This window comes from Lampris incognitus, chromosome 3, assembly GCF_029633865.1.
Source record: "Lampris incognitus isolate fLamInc1 chromosome 3, fLamInc1.hap2, whole genome shotgun sequence".
In the NCBI taxonomy this organism is placed as follows: Eukaryota; Metazoa; Chordata; class Actinopteri; order Lampriformes; family Lampridae; genus Lampris; species Lampris incognitus.
In genome coordinates this window covers 4,847,835-4,873,710 of record NC_079213.1, presented here as the reverse complement: position 1 = coordinate 4,873,710, position 25,876 = coordinate 4,847,835, and the positions used below count along the sequence as shown (strand labels likewise).

Below are 25,876 nucleotides of genomic sequence, written 5' to 3'. Positions count from 1 at the left end.
TGCAACGGGCATCATTTCACTGGAATGTTCACCTATATGCTGAGCGCCTGTTTGATTATGGTTTCCGCTCTTGTTGGATCCCTTTCAGAGTTTACTTCCATTTACACAGCTGTTAAGTTTGAATTTGAGCTACATGACAATTCCAATTTTGGTTAGCAGATCTTCATAGCATCTTGTTTGCATTTACATACCGACTTCAAAGTGTCGTGTGTAAGTCGACTTGAATCCGGACCTATATTGTTCAGTAAAGTGAACAACAGAGATCACAACTAATCAAAGAAACCACAACAAACTGAATGAGAAAAAAAAAAGCAGATGCATGGAAAGATCGTCAAGATGTATCTCCCTCTTTTCTCCCCAGTTGTATCCGGCCAATTACCCCACTCTTCTGAGCCATCCCGGTCAATGCTCCACCCCCTCTGCCGATCCGGGGAGGGCTGCAGACTACCACATGCCTCCTCCCATACATGTGGAGTCGCCAGCTGCTTCTTTTCACCTGACAGTGAGGAGTTTCACCAGAGGGATGTAGTGCGTGGGAGGATCACGCTATTCCCCCTCCCCCCCGAACAGGTGTCCCGACCGACCAGAGGAGACGCTAGTGCAGCGACCAGGACACATACCCCAATCCAGCTTCCTTCCTGCAGACACAGTCAATTGTGTCTGTAGGGACCAGAGGTGGAAAGTAACGAAATACATTTACTCAAGTTACTGTATTGAATACTTTTTTTGTGTATTTTGTATTTTTTAAGTACAATTTAAAATCGGTATTTTGTATTTTACTTGAGTACGTTTTGACTCAAGTATTGTACTTAGTTACTTTATAAATCCTATCCGTTACTGAGTAAAAATAACAATTCAACCTACAGGGGAAAAATACACGCCAGCACCATAGACAGTAAACCAATGGCCAGAACCAACAGTGACAAATGATGATGTGATTAGCACTGGTGCGTGAACATAGAGGGCACGTGTGGACAAGCTAGGTTAGTGGGCGCGAAGTTTGTAGTGCTAGAATGGAGGTCGACAAAGCAGGCACGGCCAGCGGCCAGCGGTCCAGAAGACCCGGACCTAGAAATAATAGATGAAGCTCAAGCTGAAACATCGAAGTCTGTAGAACTAGATGCAGAAAAAAATCCTTGGCCACATTTGGAAGATTTCTTTTTGTTCAAGCGTAGGAAAGGTAACAGCATCATCATGCAGTGCAAGATGTGCCTCCCAGCAGTGAAGTACCTGTCTGCTTTCAACAACTCCACTTCAAATCTGCAGAAGCATGTTTTGGTAAGTATTTCTGCTGTCTCATTAGTAGTTTTATTTAATATAGCCAACCCAGGCTCACCCCATTTCGTGGGCATTTTTATGCTAGCACCTGCAACCATTGACAGTAGAAGAAACCCACAGCTAGCCAGCACATTCTAATTAGCTGCTATGCTAACATAATCAAACGTGACACATCATTAAGTACCAAATGAACTCGCTCCAGCCGACAATCCGCATGTTTATCGTACTTCAAACAGATACAAAACGCGTAATGTATATTTGCAGTCTGTTTAAGTCTTTAGAACATTGGCTAAATTTGCATAACAGCTAGCCCCTGGTACTTGAGTGTGTAAAGGCTAGCTGTTAGTTGCTAGTAGTCTTGAGTGGACTCGGGGAAATTAGCCTTGGTTAAGAGGGTCCCACACCTTTGATGTCCTTGCAGGGGCACTTGACGACATACACTGTCAGTATAGAATTAGGGGCAAAGTGGTGAGAACCACAACAGATAGTGGCTCAAACTTCGTTAAAGCTTTTAGTGTCTTCGGAGAACAGAGCCAGTCTGAGGATGCAGAATCAGATGCTGAGTCGGACAGAGATTCAATTGATGATGAGCCCACAGCCAACTACCTGGACACATTCAGCATCCTGGAGCAAGATAATGGCCTGGAGTACCAACTTCCTACACACCAAAGGTGTGCATGCCATCTTCTCAACTTAGTTGCCATAACAGATGCTGAGATAGCAGAAAAGAAGATGGACACATACAAGAGACTATCACGTGCAGCCTTTGGGAAATGTCAAGCCATGTGGAACAATACAGGTCGTTCATACATGGCAGCAGAAGTTGTGGAAGATCATTGCCGACTCCAGCTCATCCGACCAAATCAAACGCGGTGGAATTCAACATTCATGGCTGTGGAGAGAATCATACGGATCATACAAGAGAAAGGGGAGGAGGCAATCAGGAATATTTGTGAAGAATTCAAATTGAAAACGTAAGTTTTAATTTGCACTTCAACAGTATGAAAGTGTGAATGTGTGTTTACATACTTGAAACTTAACTTTTCCTGCTTGATTTCCTAACAATTGTTTGTATTCTATTTATGCCAGGCTGACTCAAGCAGAAATTGCTTTCCTGACTGATTACTGCTCGGTGATGAAACCTCTGGTAAAGGCCTTGAACATACTTCAGTCAGAGACCAACACACACTTAGGGTGGCTTCTTCCAGTGATATGTCAGCTACAAGCAAAACTCAAAAGGCAGGAGACCTCATCCAAGATGTGTCTACCACTCATCAAAGCCATTCAGGATGGTGTCCAAAAGCGTTTTGGTGAGATGATGATGGACCCAGAACTGATTGCGGCAGCAATACTTCTACCAAAGTTCAAGACCACCTGGACAGAGAGGCCTGATGTCATAGAAACAGGTATGATTGCATCTTATAATAAACTGCTTTTCAACAGTTTATTGGAGATCTACTTTGTTTTATACTCAATACAATGCGGTCAGTGCTATAAGGCATTATGCATTATGGTGCACTCTTGGTAAATTAATCAAGTCTTAATTGTCAGAAATGTGTTGTTTGTCACTCGACAGGTCTGGCTTATGTCAGACAACACCTTGACCAGATGGCAGAGGTAGAAGTGGAGCAAGTTGGACAACATTCCTCAGATGAAGATGATTTCTTCTCCTCAATAAAGTCCAGAAGGTACAGGGGAGTTGGAAGGGTACCTAGCCTGTATCCCAAACGATATGGATCTGCTAAACTCCTTTCCAAATTTAAAAAAACTCTCTCTGAAACTCAACACTGGCCTGCCTGCTTCAGCTGCCTGCGAGCGGCTTTTCAGTTGTGCTGGATTACTGTTCACTGCAAAGCGAGCAAGGATGAGCTCAACTAACTTTGAAAATCAGCTGCTGCTTAAACTGAACAAGAAGTTTGTAGACTAGGTTATAGGTGATTTAGGGTGTCACAAAACTAGTGGCCTTGATTTGCAATATTCCTCTCTGGAATATTGCTGCTCTTTTATGTTAGTTCCTTTAATTTTGTAACACTTGTGAGCATCATCATGTGGACATTACTTTGTAGTTTGTACCTCTCTGAGAGAGAGAGACAGAGAGAGAAAGTAGGCGTGCACAAGCCTGTTTAATGTTTTTACCACTAAATGGATGAGCTCAATTAACTTTGAAAATCAGCAGCTGCTTAAACTGAACAAGAAGTTTGTAGACTAGGTTACAGGTGATTCAGGGTGTCACAAAACTAGCGGCCTTGATTTGCAGTATAACAGCTGTTGCTGTTGGTGTTGACATGTATGTTGTTGTAATTACACTTACATTTGTGTAGGTATTCTTTGTTGTTATCGCACTTACACACACATGCCCTCTATAGCGCTCTTGCAGCTGTGGAGATGGCATTACCACATTCTCATTCTTTGACGGTTAACAAACACACACACACACACACACACACACACAAGCATGTCTCCTCTGGAATATTGCTGCTCCTTTACGTCAGTTTGACTTTGTAGCAACACTTATGAGCGTCATCATGTGGGCATTACTTTGTACTTTTTACCTGTGTGTGTGTGAGAGAGAGAGAGGGTGAGAGGGAGAGAGAGGGAGAGTGTGTGCATGTGAGAGAGAGCGTGAGAGAGAGAAAACGTGAGAGTAAGCATGTTTAATGTTGTACCACTAAATGGATGAGCTCAACTAACTTGAAGATGCTACTTAAACTGAACAAGAAGTTCAGTTGTTGTGAAGTTATTGTTATTGCGCTTACATTTGTTACACTTGTTCTTTAATTTAAAACAAAATAGTTATGGATTTCTGACCCCTTGTCCTATTTTTACTACCCTCACACCCCACACAAAGAAAGTAACTAAGTAACTTTTACTTAAAGTACATTTCAAATGAACTACTTTTTACTTTTACTTGAGTACATTTTCAGATGAGTACTTTTACTTCTACTTGAGTAATATTTCATCAAAGTATTGGTACTTTTACTTGAGTACAATATTTTTGTACTTTTTCCACCTCTGGTAGGGACACCCGAACAAGCCGGATGCAACACGGGGATTTGAACCGGTGATCCTCGTGTTGGTAGGCAATGGAATAGACCGCCACGCCACCTGGACGCCCCAAGAGGTATCATTTTTGACCGCTGTCAGTAGATATCAATTTATTAAGATTGCGAATTTTGGAAATAGAAACCGCTGCCTTAGACAGAACCCACCCCCCAAAAAACCCACATAAGTTAAAGATAGTCAAAATGTAATCCTGCCATTATTGTCCTACAGACCCACCTCTGCGGCCACGTTGCCCAGCGTGTCCAGGCCCAGCTGGCGCAGGGAGATGAGGTTACAGTGGGCACACAGCAACAGGAAACGCAGGCACGTGCGGTTGGCCGCCAGCAGCTTGACGTTGGCCTCCTCAAAGGAGAGGTTCCTCAGGATGACTGCCACCTGCAGCACACGCTGGCCCTCCATGTCGTTGATGCCTGCGTCCCGCGGCGGGTGGAAGAGAGACTGCCAGGGGCCCTGGACTGACGTACCATCTGCCAAAACCAAGAGCGCGGTAGGTCATTTAAAAGCACCTTTCTGTGTCAGCGGGCAGAAGAGGCGTTATGTTGTTATGTGGGGATAAGTGTTTTTGATGAACAAGTGGGTGGAAGCAGGTTTCTAGAAAATTTGGAGTCTTAATGCCAAACGCCTACAAATATACACAGATTATGTATGAAACGAGACCTCTATTAAGGTTAAGTCCATTTCATTACATTTATTCACTCGACAGGCGCTTTTACCCAAAGCAACAAAAATGCATCTGCCAGTAGCTGACTCTAGGTCAGCTACTGGCAGATGCATTTGAGTGCTACCGACTGGCAATCACAGAGCGCTACAAGGTATTAAATATTAGGAATGCTCCGATCAGGCTTTCTGGGGCCGACCACCAATCACCAGAATCAGAGTCAGCCAATACTGGTCGCTGATCACAGGGTGTGTGTGTGTGTGTGTGTGTGTGTGCGTGTGGGGGTGGCGATCTTCCATTTAAAATGTTTTATTTATTGTGTAGCATTATTTATTTACTTACTATTTATAGCAATAAAAAGAACTATTCTTTTTTTTCTGACCCCCCCCCTCCCCTTTTCTCCCCAATTGTACCTGACCAATCACCCCACTCTTCCGAGCCGTCCCGGTCACTGCTCCACTCCCTCTGCCGATCCGGGGAGGGCTGCAGACTACCACATGCCTCCTCCCATACATGTGGAATCACATGCCGCTTCTTTTCACCTGACGGTGAGGAGTTTCACCAGGGGGACGTAGTGCGCCGGAGGATCACGCTATTCCCCCCAGTTCCCCCTCCCCCCTGAACAGACGCCCCGACCGACCAGAAGAGGCGCTAGTGCAGCGACCAGGACACACACTCACATCTGGCTTCCCACCCGCAGACACAGCCAATTGTGTCTGTAGGGACGCCCGACCAAACCGGAGGTAACACGGGGATTCGAACCGACGATCCCCGTGTTGATAGGCAACGGAATAGACCGCTACGCTACCTGGACGCCCCAAAAATAACTATGCTTAACAGCACTGCAGAAATATAATTAAGAGCTGAGAAAGCATCATAAATTGACAACTGTTTGTTTATTGGAAGACACCATAGGCAACATATTCCGTTCTCTTATTAGGTCGTGTAGATTATGAAAAAACTGAAACCAATATAATAGCCTACGCTGGGCTGAAGAGCAGTGTAGCAAACATTTTAGCCTTCCTATGGAATAATAGCTAAGTGTACTCAACACTGCACTATGTTTCAAAGCACAAGAAAGCATTATAGCCTATATAAGGTAATGAAAATCAATTCCAATAGACGGAACAAAATACAGGGCCTACATGTAAAATGTAGACGATAAAACATAACAATGAAAGGCTATAGCCAAATACTGTATAAAGCATTCCTCACCATTTACATGTTTTAACAACCTGCCATGGCTACCATTCTTTCGCTTAGCCTACTTCTTAAGCAAGGTGGCAAGTTTTTCCTTATAAATATAAGCATCTCTGTATGTTTGGAAGTCAGCCTGTTCCCTCTTCTCATCTACAACATTCGCCGCTGTGCTGAAAACTCGCTCACTATCTACACTTGTGCACGGCACGCAGGGGTAGGCTCATGCTGCTCCTGCGAGCGCGGGGAAGCGGCTTTTATTGATAGCAAGCGGCTGTCCGCTTCGCGGGATAAGCGGCTCTGACAAGTAGAGGTTCATCTGCGATGCGGTTTGGTTGCTGGTGTAGCCGCCATGTTCCATGTCTTCATCCAGTAATTCAGCATACATAGCCCGCAAAGAGCCAGCTCGTGGTACTTTCTTTGGGTACTCGGAGCCGTTCGCCTCTGAACTGTTCTCATCATACTGCCGTTCCTGGCCGGGGCCTGAACGGACGGCCAGGATACCCGAAAGCAGAACACGTAGCTGTGGCTTGAATGCGTCTGGGAAATATCGGTCTTTACACCTTTTTATTAACAGAAAAGGCAAACATTAGGTCTATTTTATGCATTGTCGTAGGTTAGGCTATTTGTATAGGATATCTAATTAAATTGTACAATTCTCACGCGTTCCTGCTTATGTTTAAAGCAAAGTTAATTTTAAGAAAATGACATATAGCATTCCTCTTACCAACAGCCTGCTTATGTTTTATCAGTCATTTGGCCTACAAAACAGAAGAGTAGGTCTACGTAGCAGGTTTACTCGCTTTCTCACCTCGGATCGAGAATTGTAGCAACTGCATACAGGCACTCAGATCCAATGTCACTGAATCGCTTTTGGATCGCTTCCAACTAAGCAGCTTTTGACATTTTCACGCCTTGGTCTGTCTGCTGTTTTCTCAAGGAGACGCATAAGAGCTCTAGTGGGTGGTAGAACATCTGCAGTCGATGCAGTTGATGAGCTGATCTGTTGCGTGAGCTCTTCAAATCGTGCAAGCAGGGAAATCACATTTTCGATTAATTTCCACTGATTGCCGGAGAACGCTGAAGGCAAGTCATAGTCGGCTGCATAAGCAGATAGTGCCCATTTCTGTTCTAGTAGACTCTGTAGCTTAACACACTTACTATTCCACCAAGCAGATACATCTTGCTGTAGTCTTTTTTCTTGTAGGCTGGCCCAGTTGTTGCTGAATACTTTGGAGTCGGGAGTATGCTAACGGGGAATGTTTAAAATGACCGACGATCCGTCTCCCTGCAGCTATTATATCAGAGATGCTTTGCTGTGACAATACTCCCCCGGCCACAACGAGCTGGAGTGTATGCGCCATCCGGGCTAGGCTGGGTGGATCTGCATCTTTCATGGCCTTTGCCATGTTCTTAGTGTCCTCCCTTAGAATAGCGTGTACCTTTTCTCCCAGGATTCCCCAGGATCGGAACATGTCACTGAATGCGACAGCCAGAGCCCCGCTGTGTGTGACCCTGTGAATTCTTGGCAATGAAGAACAACGTTGTGCTGTTTGAGGTTTTGGTCAATAAATTGCACAGTTAAGCTTAACAGGGACATGGGACATGCACTCGAACTCCAGATGTCACTTGTAAAACTAACTGATGTGACGTTGTCCTTTAAAATGCTGTCAATGTGTGTATACGCTGTTTGGGATAACTGTGGCAGGCGTACGTCCATGATATATTCATGCCTGGAAGGATATAATGTGGATCTAAACAGATAATAAGTTGTTGGAACCCTTCATCTTCCAATACAGAAAGAGGCTGCTGATCAAGACCATTGAATTCCATTATCATGGCTGATATTTCTTTTGACTTGTGGAATAACCTGCCTGCTGCCGTCAGACAATCGGGGTCTGTTGAGTCCTTTAAATCCAAACTTAAAACTCATCTTTTTGTCTCAGCCTACAACTAGTTGCCTTTAAGTTGAGTGCTTCACAAACCTGTACCGCATGGTGGGTCGGTTTCTGTCTCAATGAATTTACCAACCACTGTTCTGCCAACGAGATTATAGCATATAGATTACTGACTATTGCAAACTGTTCTCATCACATTTTATTTTTTTATATATATATCTTATAAATCCATGTAATTTTGTTATCCTGTTTCAATGTTATATTCTTTTCTCACCAAGATGTGTGACTAAGTTTCTTTTTTTTTTTTTACATGGTGATGCTGGTTGCGTGGCTTGGGTCCTGGGCTGTTTCGGTGGCGTCTGGACACTGCTTGGCATCCTGTGCATCATATTCTTCATGTTATAATTCCATTATAATTCTGTTATCCTCTTTCAATGTTGTATTGTGTTAACAACATCCATTGCACATTGTCTTGTCTTGGGAGCGAGATCCCTCCTCTGCTGCTCTCCCCGAGGGTTCTTCCTAGTTTTTCTCCCTGTTAAAGGTTTTTTTTAGGGAGTTGTTCCTTACCCGATGAGAGGGTCTAAGGACAGGATCTGTTGCTGTAAAGCCCACTGAGGCACATTTGTAGTTTGTGATATTGGGCTATACAAATAAAATTGACTTGACTTCTTACTGTCGCTGCTATAGAGTTCCTGATGTTTAAATGTCTCCCAACCTGACAACTGGGTGACTGAAGACTGAGTTGCTAAAGGGTTAACTCGCTTTACTGACTTTGCGCAGGCTTGCCTTTCATACTCGCCGTATTCTTTGACGTGATGAATTCTCAAATGTCTAATGAGGTTCGTGGTATTAAAATGTTGTTGTTGTTGCGTTCCACCACGAGGGATTCCTGCTTCCCATACATTGCATGTAACGTTTGAATTGTCTTTTTCAGACACCTTGTAGAACGACCAGACCTGTGAAGCCAATTTAGTGGGCTTCTTTTGCCGCACACAGAGAAATGTCTCATGTAATTTTGCGTCATCTGATCGGCGTTCATAGAGAGCTCCGATCAAACTATTTAGAATGAAAATCGGCCGATAATGATCGGCGGTCGATCGATTGGAGCATCCCTAATTAATATCATAACCATGAGTGCATGTCAAGTGAATTTAATGTAGCCTTGTATCATCAAGAGGCGAAGAAGTTCATTGCTCAATGCATTCAAAAAGGAGATGGCAGTCTGAGAAACGTAATCATATTTTAACAAAGATATTAATGACCTGCAGTCATTCAGAAAGTGACACAATTTGATTCAGTTTTGTGCCTTGTGACAATTCAAATGGCACGCGTCACTAGATTTTCAATGCTCACGTCTCATTTTGAATTGGTTACTCCTGTTTAAAAACTTGAAACGTGAAGTTTCTGTGTTGGAACAATTCAGCAGCAGGCCTACTTACCGTGTGCAGGGCTGCTCTTGTCCCAGATAAGCTCCCTGACTTCAGCATCTTCAACCACCTCTTTCCAAAACTGCAGGAAAACAGCAGCTGTTAGCAAAGGGTTCCGATCTGGGGACAGCTGAGGCCACCATTATACCTACCAGCTTCATATGTGTCTAAGCTCTAACTCAGGCCTAGTCCACACTGTATGGATATTTTCCCCCTCCGTTAAAAAGCAAAAAACAACATATATCTGTCAACATGACCTTCGTTTTACAAAATATCTTCGTACACACGAGAACGCAGAAACGACTAAAAACGCTCAACCACGCTGGGTCACAGGTGGTGATAAAGTCGACATCAACGATACTTCAAATACCAGAAGAACATTGTGAGCATGTGTAGTGAGCTTATTTCCCTTTGACGGTAGTGAATTAAACATTTTAGAAAATTGCAGCTCTTTTTTTAAAATAGTTATTTGACATCCGTTTCTTCACCTTTATTTATCTATCAAATGCCTTCCAGCACACAGCCCAAGGTGCTCTAGCAAAATGTGATTCATTTGTGCAGACAGATGATGAGGTGCAGTCGCTGCTTAGCGTGTGTACGACCTAAGGTGTGAAGTCATCATTTCTCAAACGCTGTTTTCCATGTACACGCAGATACACAGAAACCAGAGTTTTACATGTACACACATACACAGAAACCAGAGTTGTTAGAAATCTGCACTTCAGAGGGTATTTTAACAAACGTCCGTTTTAGTGACCTAAAGCACTGTTTGCGTGTGGACGACAGGCCAAAACGCACAGAAAAAGCTACTTTTAAAAAAATGACCATGCACATGTGGACTGGGCCTAAAAATGTTATTTTGTGAGGTCCCCTGATCGACGTTCAGTCTTGTCCCTTGATGAAAGCAGCTTTTTAATCTTGCGGCTGTAATCGTTCAAAGTCTGAACTGACGTTTCCCCTTCCTGCTCTTCCTCCCTATCCCCATCGCTTGTCCGCTCGTTGTGACTGAGTTACCGCCAGATTACCCACAATTCCAACCTGAAGGGCAGCCCCGCCACCTCCGTGTCTGGTTTAAAGTAATCTTAACACCAACACGAGCAAAATTCCCTTTTGTGCATTCACACCTGTGACTTAACGGGTCCAGACATGAGCAGCTAATGAAGTCACATTAAAACAACATTGCTCTACGGAGGGAAAAAAAAAATTCAAACTGTTAACGGTTACACCCTATCAATAGAATTAAAATTAAGTGCAATAATGCCACTGGAAATTTGCTTCCCTGACACAGCAGAGGGATGTTTGGTCAGAAGGCTTAAGTCCCATTGTAAGCCTGCACTGTCTGCTTAAGTGTGCTTGAACAAGGCCCGGACTGCATCCAACCTGGGGGCGAGGGGCCGTTACGTGTCTGAACTGTGGACTTGACTGCTTTGTGGAGGTGGTCAAGTGGAGAGTTTACTTTATAGGATCAATAGATTTCCACATAATCATTATTCTCCTATTCTCAAGGTGAACTGTCCCAACCTTTGTTCTTAAGATGACTCACAGAGCACAAGCATGTGGGACTGGTGCAGAGAAGGGCCGATAGAGAGGCAGAACTATTTACTGTCAAACCTTTCCCATGTAGAAAAAAATGCTCCGTATTTCCTTTGACAAACTGGCTCGTCTCTAGTAAACAAGCTCACACGGACAGCGACACCTATGGGCTGAACACATACATCCTCCTCTAGTGACTGTTTTTCATCATGGAGATTTAGGATATAAAACTTACTCTACTGTCATTTTAGGTTGGTCCAGACGAGACAGTTGGCTAAAAAAATTGAATGTAAATGCAAACTGGCTCGAAGGGGAGCAAGCCGGAACAGAACTTCCCTAGAGAGATCAATTTGGAAGGTTGTCTAAAAGGACAGGAAGATGTTTGCTACTTTACCCTGACAAAGTCCCGCGAGGTTTTCTCCCTCCAGTCCATGCCAAAGACCCCGGAGAAGCTGCCTAGTGCTGCAAAGGGAACAGTGGAAATGTCAGCGGGCAGATCGGAGCTGGGACTTGACACTGTCCTCTCTAGTCCCGTATTCCACAACTCATACCAGAATAACCACTGTGTCTGAGAGACAGCAGGAAGAGCAGAACATTTTAATCACCCGACAAAGGCATGGGAAAAAGCTTTTTTCATCTGGAATAATTGTTTTCTACCATCAGCTTCATCTCTTGAGCTGCACAATTATGGTCTCAATTATTACTTTCTGATTCTGAGATAATAATCGAACATTAATAGTGCACAGCAACAGTAACAGATGTGAGGAATTAAGTTACTTTATTCTGTTTCTGGCACTGATACAAAAGAGTTAAGCACACTTAGATCTATGCAGTATGTCATTAGTTTTAGCTTTCGGTCTGTCAGACCTCCGTCAGAGCGTACATGATTCCATAACGGACAGGTAGGTAGAAATAACCAATCCCATTATAATCACTGGCAGTATGCAGTACACCTGTGCACACTCTGGTGGTAGAAGCTCCACCTCTTGTGAACTGTTTTTAGTAGTAAATGGAGTACTGCGAGTCATACAAGAGGAAGCCATACTTTTTTTGTGGGGCGGATTTTTTCCCCCCCTTTTCTCTCCAATTGTACTTGGCCGATTACCCTATTTTCCAAGCTGTCCCGGTCGCTGTTCCACCCTCTCTGCCGATCCGGGGAGGGCTGCAGACTACCACAAGCCTCCTCCGATACATGTGGAGTCGCCAGCCGCTTCTTTTCACCTGACAGTGAGGAGTTTCACCCGGGGGACATAGCGCGTGGGAGGATCACGCTATTCCCCCCAGTTCCCCCTCCACCCCCGAACAGGCGCCCCGAATGACCAGAGGAGGTGCTAGTGCAGCGACCAGGACACACCCACATCTGGATTCCCACCCATAGACACAGCCAATTGTGTCTGTAGGGACACCCGATCGAGCCGGAGGTAACACGCCGATTCGAACCAGCGATCCTCATGTTAGGAGGCAACGGAATAGATCACTACGCTACCTGGACGCCAGTGGAAGCCGTACTTATTATAGAATACAAAAAAAGGGGGTGAACCACAGTGAATAGAAAAAACAATCAATCAAGAAGCACTTAATGCCTGTCCATTACTGTATCATGTATGCATCTTAACTTCATCTGTTGTGTCATATTCTTAGCTCTTTTTGAGGTTGAACTGGTGCCTAAGCATTTCATTGGCGGCAATGCCTGCTACGCTCTATTGTTGTGCATTTGACAAATAAAACATCTTGAACAACACACACGGTTTCCATTCAGTGACTTAGAATCTGAAAACACTTTCAGGCGGCTTTGTTAGATAAGTTAACTTTAGATACGTTTTATTGATGGAGTCATCAGGATGTGTGTGGAGGCAGTGTATGCAGACGTACAGTCATCGAAGACCCCGGCGTGGGCGAGCAGCAGTGTGATCAGCTTGGGGTCCTTGTCCAGCTGCATGGCGTGCTTGCTCTCATTGGAGAGGAGAGTGCAAACGTTGACAGCAAAATCCACCTCGTTGGGCAGGCCCGACAGAAGAGACAGCACAAGTTTGTGGTAGTCGCACGGCAGAACGAAATCCGTGGACAATCCGTAGCTTTGGCGAAGATAGTCTAGGGAGGCAAAAGAGATGAAGATTTTATTGAGATGGGACAAATTTGACCAGGGTGAGGGAGAACAAAGTGACGATGAACTGTCCCTGCATTACAAAGAAGAAAGGAGAAGGCGCTGGTAGGGTGAAACTGATTAATCAAGTCAATGTATTACTTTTCCACTACTTGATCGCTGCCCACCAACAAAAGCGTCCATTCTAGTATCATGCAATACATCATACCAAGTTTTACAGAGCAAGAGCCACTTACCGAAACCCAGTATCAACGTTTTCAGGTTCAAATTTTATTTACCCCCCCCCTCCCCTTTTTCTCCCCAATTGTATCTGGCCAATTATCCCACTCTTCTGAGCCGTCCCGATCACTACTCCCCCCCCCCACCGATCCGGGGAGAGCTGCAGGCTACCACATGCCTCCTCCGATACATGTGGAGTCGCCAGCCACTTCTTTTCACCTGAAAGTGAGGCGTTTCGCCAGGGGGACATGGCACGCGGGAGGATCACGCTATTCCCTCCAGTTCTCCCTCCCCCCGAACAGGCACCCCGACCAACCAGAGGAGGCGCTAGTGCAGCGACCAGGACACATACCCACATCCGGCTTCCCACCCGCAGACACGGCCAATTGTGTCTGTAGGGACACCCGACCAAGCCGGTGGTAACATGGGGATTTGAACCAGCGATCGCCGTGTTGGTAGGCAAGGGAATAGCCCGCTACGCTTACCGGACGGCTTGTTTTCAGGTTTAAATTATGCTGTTTTCCTCTGCTAATGAATTGCCATATTGCTTGATTTGGACTAAAAAAAAAACTTTCCAATACCATCCGATTTGACGGCAAACCATCAGTTACACTATAAATGAATAGTCTTGTATAATGTACAGGCTCTTGGTTCTTAATGGAGATTGCCATAAATAATTAACACTATTGTTCCTCCTCATAGGCTTCGTGACATCAATCAAGCCTCTCTCAATGAAATAACAACTCTCAATGTTGTTGGGAACGATCCTTTCTAAGTGACTTACTGGACTGCAGGCTACGAGCAGTGAAATGATGCTGTTCAAAAGCAGAAACAAAACAGGCTGTTGTTGTGAAAGGAACCTCTCATTGTCCGGCTGCCCGAATAATAAAAGAAAAAAAAAAGTTCAGGGGTTTATCTCTTGACAAAAATACTGTAGGTAAAGACGTGTATTGGATTTTAGGAGCATTTAGGAGAATTCTTGTGATTAGGACATATAAACCTTAACAGCACTTCACAGAGTGACCATTTCATTCATATTCACTAAAACAAACATGTGAGACTAGGATTATCAATGTCAAGTCAAAATCTGATGCCTGGCGTCCGGGTGGTGTGGCGGTCTGTTCCGTTGCCTACCAACACAGGGCTCGGCGGTTCGAATCCCTGTGTTACCTCCAGCTTGGGCGGGCGTCCCTACAGACACAATTGGCCATGTCTGTGGGTGGGAGGTCGGATGTGGGTATGTGTCCCGATCGCTGCACTAGCGCCTCCTCTGGTAGGTCGCGGCGCCTGTTGGGGGTGGGGGGGACTGGGGGGAATAGCATGATCCTCCCACATGCTACATCCCCATGGCGAAACTCCTCAATATCAGGTGAAAAGGAACAGTTGGAAGCATGTGGTAGTCTGCAGCCCTCCCCAGATCAGCAGAGAGGATGGAGCAAACATCGGGACGGCTTGAAAGAGTGGGATAATTGATACAATTGGGGAGGAAAAGTGGGGGGGGAAAATCCCAAAAAATCTGGTGTCTGTTCATTGTGTTCATCCTCACAGAACTACTTATCTCTCAGGTTGAAACGTGAGACTCAATGAAATTTACCCAGCCATTCAACTCAACAGCCAATCATAAGTAGTTTACTCAGCTAAGTGACTCCTACTGCCAGTCATGCTGACATGTTTAGTGAAGTGGCGCTTGCTAGCTGGTAGTATCCCAGTGCAAACGAGAGCGACGGCAGTGGATTATTTCTTGGAGCAGAGTTGCTTCAGCTCAACTCTATGAGCAGAGCAGAGCCTGAAAACTACGAATGTATTTTGGGAGATGACATACGACATCTTGTCCGGAGAACAGCGTGAGTGAACTTGAAAAGAATGTGGTGGCCATCGCCAGCGTTGAAGCCGTGGCAGATCCCCAAAGCCAAACAGTAGAAACACACAGCCTGCCATTTCTCCACCGTCTGCTAGGCCGTTTTACAAATTTAATCCCCTTGGGCTCAGGAAAAAAAAGAAAAGAAAAGAAAAAAAAACCACCCATGGCTAAAGTTTGATGGAAAATTTAGGTTTTGTAAATATCGCAAGCAGTAACCGAAGCTGGCAGGGAAACGCTCCTTTTGTTACGGGTACTGGCCATTCCAAAAGAAATCAACAGGCATTCACAATGCTTCCTGTAAGCACATTCAGTGCAGAGAAGTACACATGTGCATAAGAACAGACACACTGTGGTGGCTGTCAGACTAATTCAACTGTCCAATGAAGAGATAAGAAAACGGATCAAGAGAAAAACGAACACGATATACTTTGTTGCCAAAGTCGAAACCCCTTCACCAAACTCAACCCAGAGGGACCCTCTGCTGAAGTATTCAGCACCAATCCTGTGGTGGAAAAATGACAGCAAAGATCCATGTGACAAAAGAAAACAGTCGCCCCTAACTGAGAACACGATGGTAGGCTTTGGAAGTAGATTGCATCGTGGTTTCCTGCAGAAACAAGAAACAGGAAGAGGATAAAACCTGTTTTCTTTAATGCACTACACATCATCCAATGCTGCATCTGCATACATCACTTTAACTTAAACTTGCCCTCCTCTGCCAACTACCTAAAACTAAGTTAATGAAATTAGTTTCTCTCTCATCAGTTCCATTTAGTTTGAGGCAAGTCTTGTCTGACTGAAGACTACCAACAGTCTGTCGCCTTTAGGTCGTCCCTGATTCAGTCCAGCTCAAGACACCCTTTCTAATGATTAAGGAATGCCAATTCAAATCACTTGAAGGTGGTGACAGGGGAAGACGTAGCTAGGCAGCATCAGATAGTGGTCTGTAGGATGACTTCAAAGATCGGGAAGAGGAAGAGAATGAAGGCAGAGCCAAGGATCAAATGGTGGAAGATGAAGAAGGAAGACTGTTGTGTGGAGTTCCGGGAGGAGTTAAGACAGGCACTGGGTGGTAGTGAAGAGTTGCTGGATGGCTGGACAACCCACTGCAGAAATAGTGAGGGAGACAGCTAGGAAGGTACCTGGTGTGTCATCAGGACAGAGGAAAGAAGACAAGGAGACTTGGTGGTGGAATGAGGAAGTACAGCAAAGTATACTGAGGAAGAGGTTGGCAAAGAAGAAGTGGGATAGTCAGAGAGATGAAGAAAGTAGACAGGAGCACAAGGAGATGCAGAGTAAGGCTAAGACAGGTGGCAAAGGAAAAGGCGTATGGTGAGTTGTATGAGAGGTTAGACACTAAGGAAGGAGAAAAGGACTTGTACTGATTGGCTAGACAGAGGGACCAAGCTGGGAAGGATGTGCAGCAGGTTAGAGCGATGAAGGGTGGAGATGGAAATGTGCTTACAAGTGAGGAGAGTGTGTTGAGAAGGTGGAAGGAGTACTTTGAGGGGCTGATGAATGAAGAAAATGAGAGAGAGAGAAGGTTGGATGATGTGGGGATAGTAAATCTGGAAATGTGGCGGATTAACAAGGAGGAAGTGAGGGCAGCTATGAAGAGAATGAAGAGTGGAAAGGCAGTTGGTTCAGATGACATACCAGTGGAGGCATGGAGATGTTTAGGAGAGATGGCAGTGGAGTTTTTTACTAGATTATTTAACACAATCTTGGAAAGTTAATGGATGCCTTCGGAGTGGAGAAGAAGTATACTGGTACCGATTTTCAAGAATAAAAGTGATGTGCAGAACTGTAGTAACTACAGAGGTATAAAGTTGATCAGCCACAGCATGAAGATATGGGAAAGAGTAATAGAAGCTAGGTTAAGAGGAGAGGTGATGATCAGCAAGCAGCAGTATGGTTTCATGCCACGAAAGAGCACCACAGATGTGATGTTTGCTTTGAGAGTGTTGATGGAGAAGTATAGCGAAGGCCAGAAGGAGTTACATTGTGTCTTTGTGGATTTAAAGAAAGCATATGACAGGGTGCTGAGAGAGGAGGTGTGGTATTGTATGAAGAAGTTGGAGTTGGCAGAGAAGCATGTAAGAGTGGTGCATAAAATGTATGAGGGAAGCGTGACAGTGATGAGGTGTGCGGTAGGAATGATGGATGGGTTCAAGGTGCAGGTGGGATTACATCACGGATCGGCTCTGAGCCCTTTCTTGTGTGCAATGGTGGTAGGAAAGTTGACGGATGAGATCATACAGGAGTCTCCGTGGACTAGGATGTTCGCGGATGACATTGTGATCTATAGCGAGAGTAGGGAGCAGGTTGAGGAGAGCCTGGAGAGGTGGAGGTATGCACTGGAGAGAAGAGGAATGAAAGTCAGTAGGAACAAGATGGAATACATTAAGGCTGGACCCGAATATCCGAGTATTTGGATATTCGTTTGTTGGGTAGGTATTTGGTTTCAACTTTGGGATTCGGATATTCAGCTTTGTTTTGTTTTTGCTTAAATGTTGGCTACCCATAACAGCGAACTGCAAAATACATTTATCAGCCTATTCTTGTACTATATTTGAACTTCACCTTAGCCGTTAAAGCGTAGACAAAATTCTGAAAACCTCAGCTGTGTGGCGACACTTTAAATTGAGCGATGACAAGGCAGTATTCCAAATATGCAATTTGAAACTGGCCTACCACAGTGGCACAACAAGCGTGATAAATCACCTGAATGCTTCAAGTAGTAGGCTATTGTCACACGGTGTAAAAAAAACAAACAACTGTGAACAGGGGCGTCCGGGTAGCATGGCAGTCTATTCAGTTGCCTACCAACACAGGGATCTCTGGTTCGAATCCCCATGTTACCTCCGGCTTGGTTGGGCGTCCCTACAGACACAACTGGCCGTGTCTGCGGGTGGCCAGCTGGATGTGGGTATGTGTCCTGGTCGCTGCACTAGTGCTTCCTCTGGTCGTTCGGGGCGCCTGTTCGGGGGGGGAAGGGGAACACTACATCCCCCTGGCAAAAGAAGGCGATTCAACTGGCGATCCCCGTGTTGGTAGGCAACACAATAGACCACCACGCTACCCGGAAGCCCCCTATTTATTTATTTTTATTTGAATGTTTGGAAAGAAATTGTTTATTAAAATGTGTGCTGTGCTGCTGTTATTATAACTGCGCTACCTACCTTGTTCTATTTATCACTGTTCATTTTATTCTACATAGGGCCATTTGTTTATTTTCATTGAAGTTGTTTAGTTTATTGAAATGTGTGCTGTTGTTATTATAATTGCGCTACCTTGTTCTATTTATTACAGTTCGTTCATTTTCTGAAAAACGTCAGAGTACTGAACTGTTGAGCCTACTATCTCATTAAAAGTATTGTTGTCATAACAAAAATAAGCGTGTTTCGTATCTGACTCGTTAGGTTCAGGTTGTAAAACGTTATATAGACCTAGGCTAATAGCCGAGGGACTGCGGTGCTGGAGTTGGCCCCGCCCACTGCTCCTCGTGTATAGGAAGGGTTAAATGTGGAGTACACGTTTCATTTCATAGTACGCAAGTACTGAGAAATGACAAAGAAATATAAACATAATCATTATTGGAGCTAGTATGCCGTTTCTGCGCTGTTGTTTCACAGCGCTTTCTCAGGCATTGTCTCGGATTCGGATCCTATATTAATGCGCATTAATGTAGAGCTATAATTTATCCAAGATAAGAAAAAATTGTCACAAAAAGGGCACAGATAGGACCTCCTTCAACCAAATCCCTTGGGATTACAAACATGCATAAAGCACACAAAACCTTTTGAAAATGTTTTTTATTACGAATTACAATAAAAAAAAAACAACAATACTGTAGAATAACAGAACTCTTTACAATTAATATCTTAATCAAACCTAAAGAAATGTGTTGCACTGCTATGCCATCTATCGCCACCTGACCCCTTCCCGAGTCATGCTGATTAATACCGAAGCTTTGAAGCCCAAAAAATGGTCTTTAGGACACCCCTAGAATACACGTGTGACTGAGAGGAGAACCGTAGAATGGTGAGGATGCAAGGAGCAGAGGTGGAGGACTTTAAATACTTAGGGTCAACTGTCCAAAGTAACGGGGAGTGCAGCAGAGAGGCGAAGAAGAGAGTGCAGGCAGAGTGGAGTGGGTGGAGAAGAGTGTCAGGAGTGATTTACTACAGAAGGGTACCAGCAAGAGTTAAAGGGAAGGTTTACAAGATGGTAGTGACACCAGCTATGTTGTATGGTTTGGAGACAGTGGCACTGATGAAAAGACAGGAGGTGGAGCTGGAGGAGGCAGAGTTGAAGATGGGAGTGATGAAGAAGGACAGGAAGAAGGACAGGATTAGGAACGAGTATATTAGAGGGACCGCTCAGGTTGGATGGTTTGGAGACAAAGCAAGAGAAGCAAGATTGAGATGGTTTGGACATGTGGAGGAGAGATGCTGGGTATATTGGGAGAAGGATGCTGAATGTGGAGCTGTCAGGGAAGAGGAAAAGAGGAGGTTTATGGATGTGGTGAGGGAGGACATGCAGGTGGCTGGTGTGACAGAGGAAGATGCAGAGGACAGGAAGAGATGGAAATGGATGACCCATTGTGGCACCCCCTAACGGGAGCAGCCAAAAGACGAATTCAAATCACCTGAAAGGGAACCAACACTAGCAGATAGCTGGAGTTGTATAAATATACGCAGATACACCAGGCAGGGAATGTTAACAGTTTGCAAGCAGAGAATACAAGTTTCCAATTATGCTTCGAAAACTTCCATCACATGGTTTTACTTTTTTGCCCATCATCAGCAGGTGTCACTTTCTCTGAAGTGGTGGACATCTCATTTCAGAATGACTGTTCATCTGCAGACTGCTGCTTCTGGAAGACCGATCATAACAGTAAGAACCAGCATAGTGGCTGAAGCGGATTTCAGTGCTGAAAAGGCTTGTGTAGGCGAGTAATTTCAGACTGGATAATACAATCACAAAGGCTCCTCTATAAACCTTACTTCCTTTCTCACCCCTTGTATAAAACTGCAGTCAGGCACAACTGAACACACAGCAGAAGGTAGAAATGAAACTTCCTGTATCACGGACAAAAGCTTTTTGAATAGAACGAGGTTATGGTGAAGTTTTTTAAGTAGTTGTAAGTATGAACAGAGAAAACAGGTGAGATCAGCTTTCACAGAACTTTGCAGGAAACCTCCAGGACAATTGTAGTTAATGAACCATAATCTGACACAGTTAAGCAAACGTAGCCTACTTCTACCCGGGTTATAATGCTACACTGTGGCATCAATAGCTGACTCAAAACCATAGCTACAGTCAACAGTTATAGAAGGTTCATTCACACTACTATTAAAAATAATAATAGTAATAATTTAAAAAGAAATGTTGGGACAAACCACAAAACCATAATAAAACTAAATCTCTCGACAGCCCCTGGCCTGCATGTAATTGCCAGAAAGGGTGTGTCAGTTAGATTTATGTTAGCATCCACTGTCTTGTTCCAGACTGTAAATCAACCCTATAAACCATCAGCCTCTGTTAAAAGCAACCCCTTTCACAAAGTTATCTGCCAAATATTTTGATTAGATTTTTCTAGAAGGGAATTAAACTTCTACATGATGGGGGGTTACCTGCCTTGATCAGCAAAGGAATTAGCCTGGCTGTATTGAAGGACAGATGACAATTAACTTGCAGAATCTGTGACACAATAACAGTTCAGAAAGTTGGTAGTTCAGATCCGCACACCGACCTGGTAACAGAATTTGGGGAAATTAACAAGTGTTACCTTTCCCAGCTTGGTGAACAGTGTTGATGTGCTCGACCAAGCCGCGTCAGTGAAGAGGCTAACTGGTCCATCTTGTCATACTATAGTTTTAACGGCGAGCTCCCAGATGTGACGGTGTCAATGGCCATTGAAGCCCTGCAACCACTAACCCAAAGTTACCCTTGGTAAGGGTCACAGTTAATGTCTATGCATCAGGCAGCTACTATAAAGAATAATGAATTACAGATTTGTCTTCAGGCTAAAGACACCCGTCTATTAACAAACTCGGTTTGTCTACCTGCAGCCAAACTGAACCTAAAAATGTCCAAGGATGCAAATAACAGAAAAAACACCATCTTACGATAGGGAGACGTTACTCAGCTTTAAAGCAGATTGTCTCTTATCAGCATATACATATTTTTGCTGCTATGAATGCCTGCTAGCTAGTAGATGCTACCAGTCACTAGGCCATGGACCTGTTAACATGGTAGCCATTCCTAACGGACAAGCCTACACAACTGTGATAAAACAAACCAACAACACCAGAAGCCTAGCCAAAACTGCTTTCTTAAAACATAACATGGAGTGCTCAAGTGCCCCTCGTTGTTTTCTAGTGATTAAATTCTAGTTCTATCCTGTGTGGGAAAAATTGACAGGCCAAACAAATGGATGTCTTTCAGACAAAGTGACTGAGTCTTTGTATTTTGTCTTGTTTTCCCTATGAACTGCGTCTGCCAAACTCGTTTGTTAAAAACCCTCTATCAATAAACCTGATTAACCCAGCCACTGAGGATGCACAAGCCAGTGCATTCGTAGTGCCGGTCCCAAGCCCGGATAAATGGGGAGGATTGCATCAGGAAGGGCATCCAGCGTAAAATCTTTGCCAAATCAAATAGACGGATCATAAATCACATTCCCATACTGGATTGGTCGAGGCCCGGGTTACAAACAACCGCCACCGGTACTGTTGGCCAGCAGGGTGCTGGTGGAAACTATGCTACTGTTGGGCGAAGGAGAGGGGGAAGGCATGTGCAGAGGCAATGGGAGAGGAGGAAGGGTAAGTGTGTGGAGGTGAGAGTCGGAACTCTGAATGCTGGATATTGGGGCAAGGATAGTGAATATGTAGCTGCCAGGGGAGAGGAAAAGAGGAAAGCCAAATAGGAAGCTTATGGATGTGGATCAGGGAGGACATGCAGGTGGCTGATGTGACAGAGGAAGAACCAGAGGACAGGAAGAGATGGAAAAATATGATCCACTGTGGTGACCTCTAACGGGAGCAGCCGAAAGTAGTAGTAGTGATAATAATAGGATCAATAAACCTGATTATCAAAATAATGATTAAAAATAACATGTGAAACTAATTCAGTTATTTTAAGCATCCCGAGTGAATAGTCGGCAAGTTCCTTTGCATACGCCAAACCTGTAGGCCACATTTTCTCTAATGCATCTCTCACACCAAAAACAAAAGCTCGACTGAAATTATGCTTAATTGTAATCATATTTATGAAATGATAAGAGTATGTCAAGTGGCTGAAAGGACAGAGAGACCAGATAGAGAAGCATGGTAGCGGGACAAAAAGAGAGAGACAGTGAAATTCTCAACGTTCTTGATGTAGAAGTGACCAAGAGAGAAAGGTTGAACCAGTTAGTGAGTGACAGAGATGGTGAATGAGGAAGACCATGTATGAGAGAGAAGGTAAGTTTTAGAGGACGTCAGCGAGAATGTGAATATAGGTGAGAAACAAGTGATCTAGTCTCAGCCTCCCAGAGTATGAAGCTAGGATTAGCCAACCTGATACAGTGTGTTGCTGGATATTATGGATGTTCACCCTACCTGATACAGTGTGTTTCTGGTTATTGGTTATTATGGATGTTTATCCTACCTGATACAGTGTGTTGCTGGTTATTATGGATGTCCATCCTACCTGATACAGAGTGTTTCTGGTTATTGGTTATTATGGACGTTCATCCTACCTGATACAGTGTGTTGCTGGTTATTATGGACGTTCATCCTACCTGATACAGTGTGTTGCTGGTTATTATGGACGTTCATCCTACCTGATACAGTGTGTTGCTGGTTATTATGGACGTTCATTCTACCTGATACAGTGTGTTGCTGGTTATTATGGATGTTCATCGTACCTGATACAGTGTGTTGCTGGTAGTTGTAGGAACAGGGGATCGCACCAACTGGGAGAGAAGGTTTGGTATTCCCCGGTTGCACCTCTTCATCATCCTCGCCAAAGTGGTGGACTTTTTCATACTTTTCCAAGTATCTGCAGAGAAAATAAATGAAACACAATCAACATGTGTGGCCAAAGACGTGCTTGTATCTTTTACCAACTAACTGAATAAGCCAAGAAAGATAAAAGGTTTTTATAATTTTCCAAGAAGCGAATTTTTTCGATGCACTGAAGATGTGGGCCAGCATTTAGCCAAAGTGAGCGATACACTTATAAATATTTCAGAAAGCCAATTTTGGAATAGAAAAATTCTAGAGTAATGAAATATCCTATTCATTAAGTTACTCAAACCTAATTATAACAGTACAGAAGTAATCCTTAAGTGCAACATCCAAGTATTTTACCAGCTAAAACTACCACAAATAATGATCAGCATTATGTAAACAATTTAGCCAACCGTGTACCATGGAAATAAGCCTACTTCTGCCACAATATAGGCTAGTTGTTTATCCTTTCAAGAAATTATGTTTAACGCCTTCAGTTTCTTGAGTAGTATATTTAGCAACATTTTGTGTCGGCCCTGTGATGGCCTGGCAGCCTGTCCAGGGTGTCTCCCCGCCTGCCACCCAATGACTGCTGGGATAGGTTCCAGCATCCTCGCGATCCTGAGAGCAGGATAAGCGGTTCAGATAATGGATGGATGTTGATTAGATTTGTTCGCCTTATGTGTGTCTACCTAAACAGTAAATTTTCAGTAACTGCAAATCTTCGTACAAGTCGTATTCTTCCTGTATCACCAGTGTGGGTTCATCTGGGTCTCCATACAACAGCCATGCAGCGCTGACTAGCCTAGTTAAGCGGACTCTGGAGGCTTCCTAAATTTAAACTATTTTCAGCCAGAAGAAATGTATTAAATAAGTTTAAACTTAAATTTGAGTGTCAGAATGGAAAGCCACTTTTCCATTAATCTGTGTTGGCTTGGCTCGATTCAGTGCATCAGTCCAGCGCGGCTGGTATTTGCATTTCCATTACAACAGGATGCAAATATTTTTTTTCCTAGGATGAATCCGGAAAATTCCCATCCTCAGGCGCTAGGATTGGCCAGATCTGCCTGTCAGTCAAGGCCGATGAGAACAGGACTACCCGGCTTGAAGGCGTGTCTTTAACTGACGATGTACTTGTCTTGAGTCGATGACAAAAGCAGTGCCCTCTTTAGCACTGTTTCCTATTGCACTGTGCAATGTTTGTTGGTAGCCAGCTACTTATCGTGGATTTTCAGGTTGTTAGGATTTTGCTTGGCATCTACCGCTTACTGCATGAAAAACAGAGATGGGACGATGCTTTGACAGGGGGCTTTTAAACTTTTTTTCCCCCCTTTATCGTACAAAACACATGTACATTACATTATGAACACAAAGAACTGTTCACGCCAGGGGTACATACACAAAACAGAATTTAAAAAAGGAAAAAATACATATGAAAAAATACTTTTCTAAATAAAATACCTTCAAATTAAAGCGTTGTCAGTCTATTAGAAATTTAGCAAAAACACAATTTTTTCTAACTGCCTTCTTGTTTTTAAGTCCTCTTATCGTAGTGCCATATTGGTGCAGTTCTTGATGAAAATGTCCAAAAATTGGTTTGGAGTCCGTCTGTCTCTTCTTATGAATGTGGAATTTTCCCAATAATAAAATTAACTGTGTATAGGAAACAATATCTTTTTCCATCTCATCATCTTCAAGACAAATAAAAATGTCTTTATCCTGAAGGTGGATTGTTTGTCCAGTTTTCCTTCTTATATAATGCTGAACATCCACCCAAACTATTCTGGTATACATACAATGGTAAATAAATGACAGATTGTTTCTTCTTCTAGTTCACAAGAATTACAAGAATATTCAATATCACGTTTTAAATCTCTAATGTCTTCTTTGCTGGATATATAATGATGCATAATTTTAAAGGAAACCTCCTTAACTTTATTATTAAGACAAAATTTGTCCCCAACTCACCAAATTTTCTGCCAATTAATTTCTCCTTAAAGGGAGGCCCAAAAAGACTCTTCCTGGGGGCAGAGCAACAGCTTGTATGTGATTCCTGATGTATTTATTTAAGCATTTATTCTTAGTAATATCAACTAGGGGTATAAGAAAATATCCATACACTCGAGTATCGCGATATTATCTTTCGGGATACTGTATCGATTCTCAAAACCACTATATCAATTTTTGATTACATGTAAAGCTTCGTGACAAACATTTTGTGTTGTGTGTAACCCCACGACTGCTAGATAACAGTGTTGTCATCTCCCTTTAGCCATTTGACTCTTCCACTCCAACCCAACAACGTAAACTGAGACAGGAAGTAACATAAGTGCAAAGAACACAGGCCTATGAAACAGCAATATATTGCCTTCCTTACAGTATCGCAATATATCGTGATATATTGAATCGTAACACCTGTATTGTGATACATATCCTATCGCCCGATTCTTGCCAATATAAAGCCCTAATATCAATCTCTCCAAGAAATATACCACCACTGAATGGATCAATCATGGAGCTCTCAGTTACTGAACCTGTAAGAAGCTGCAGCACACCCCTTGGCACAGCATCAGAAACTACTGCATACTCTCCTGGCGTAACTGGTAGCCTGAATTCAGAGAGAAATTCCCTACAC

At 43.7% G+C, this 25,876-nt stretch overlaps 1 protein-coding gene across 1 annotated transcript in view; it reads right to left on the bottom strand.

The window, feature by feature from the left end:
* Nucleotides 1-25,876, bottom strand: part of arid2 (AT rich interactive domain 2 (ARID, RFX-like)) — a 76,231-nt gene that overhangs the window by 33,196 nt on the left and 17,159 nt on the right. The window contains exons 4-8 of the mRNA XM_056276269.1: nucleotides 23,157-23,290; nucleotides 12,930-13,148; nucleotides 11,452-11,519; nucleotides 9,537-9,606; nucleotides 4,558-4,808 (exon numbers count right to left, since the gene is read on the bottom strand). Coding sequence (XP_056132244.1) covers nucleotides 4,558-4,808; nucleotides 9,537-9,606; nucleotides 11,452-11,519; nucleotides 12,930-13,148; nucleotides 23,157-23,290 — 742 coding nt within the window. The remainder of the gene's footprint in view (nucleotides 1-4,557; nucleotides 4,809-9,536; nucleotides 9,607-11,451; nucleotides 11,520-12,929; nucleotides 13,149-23,156; nucleotides 23,291-25,876) is intronic.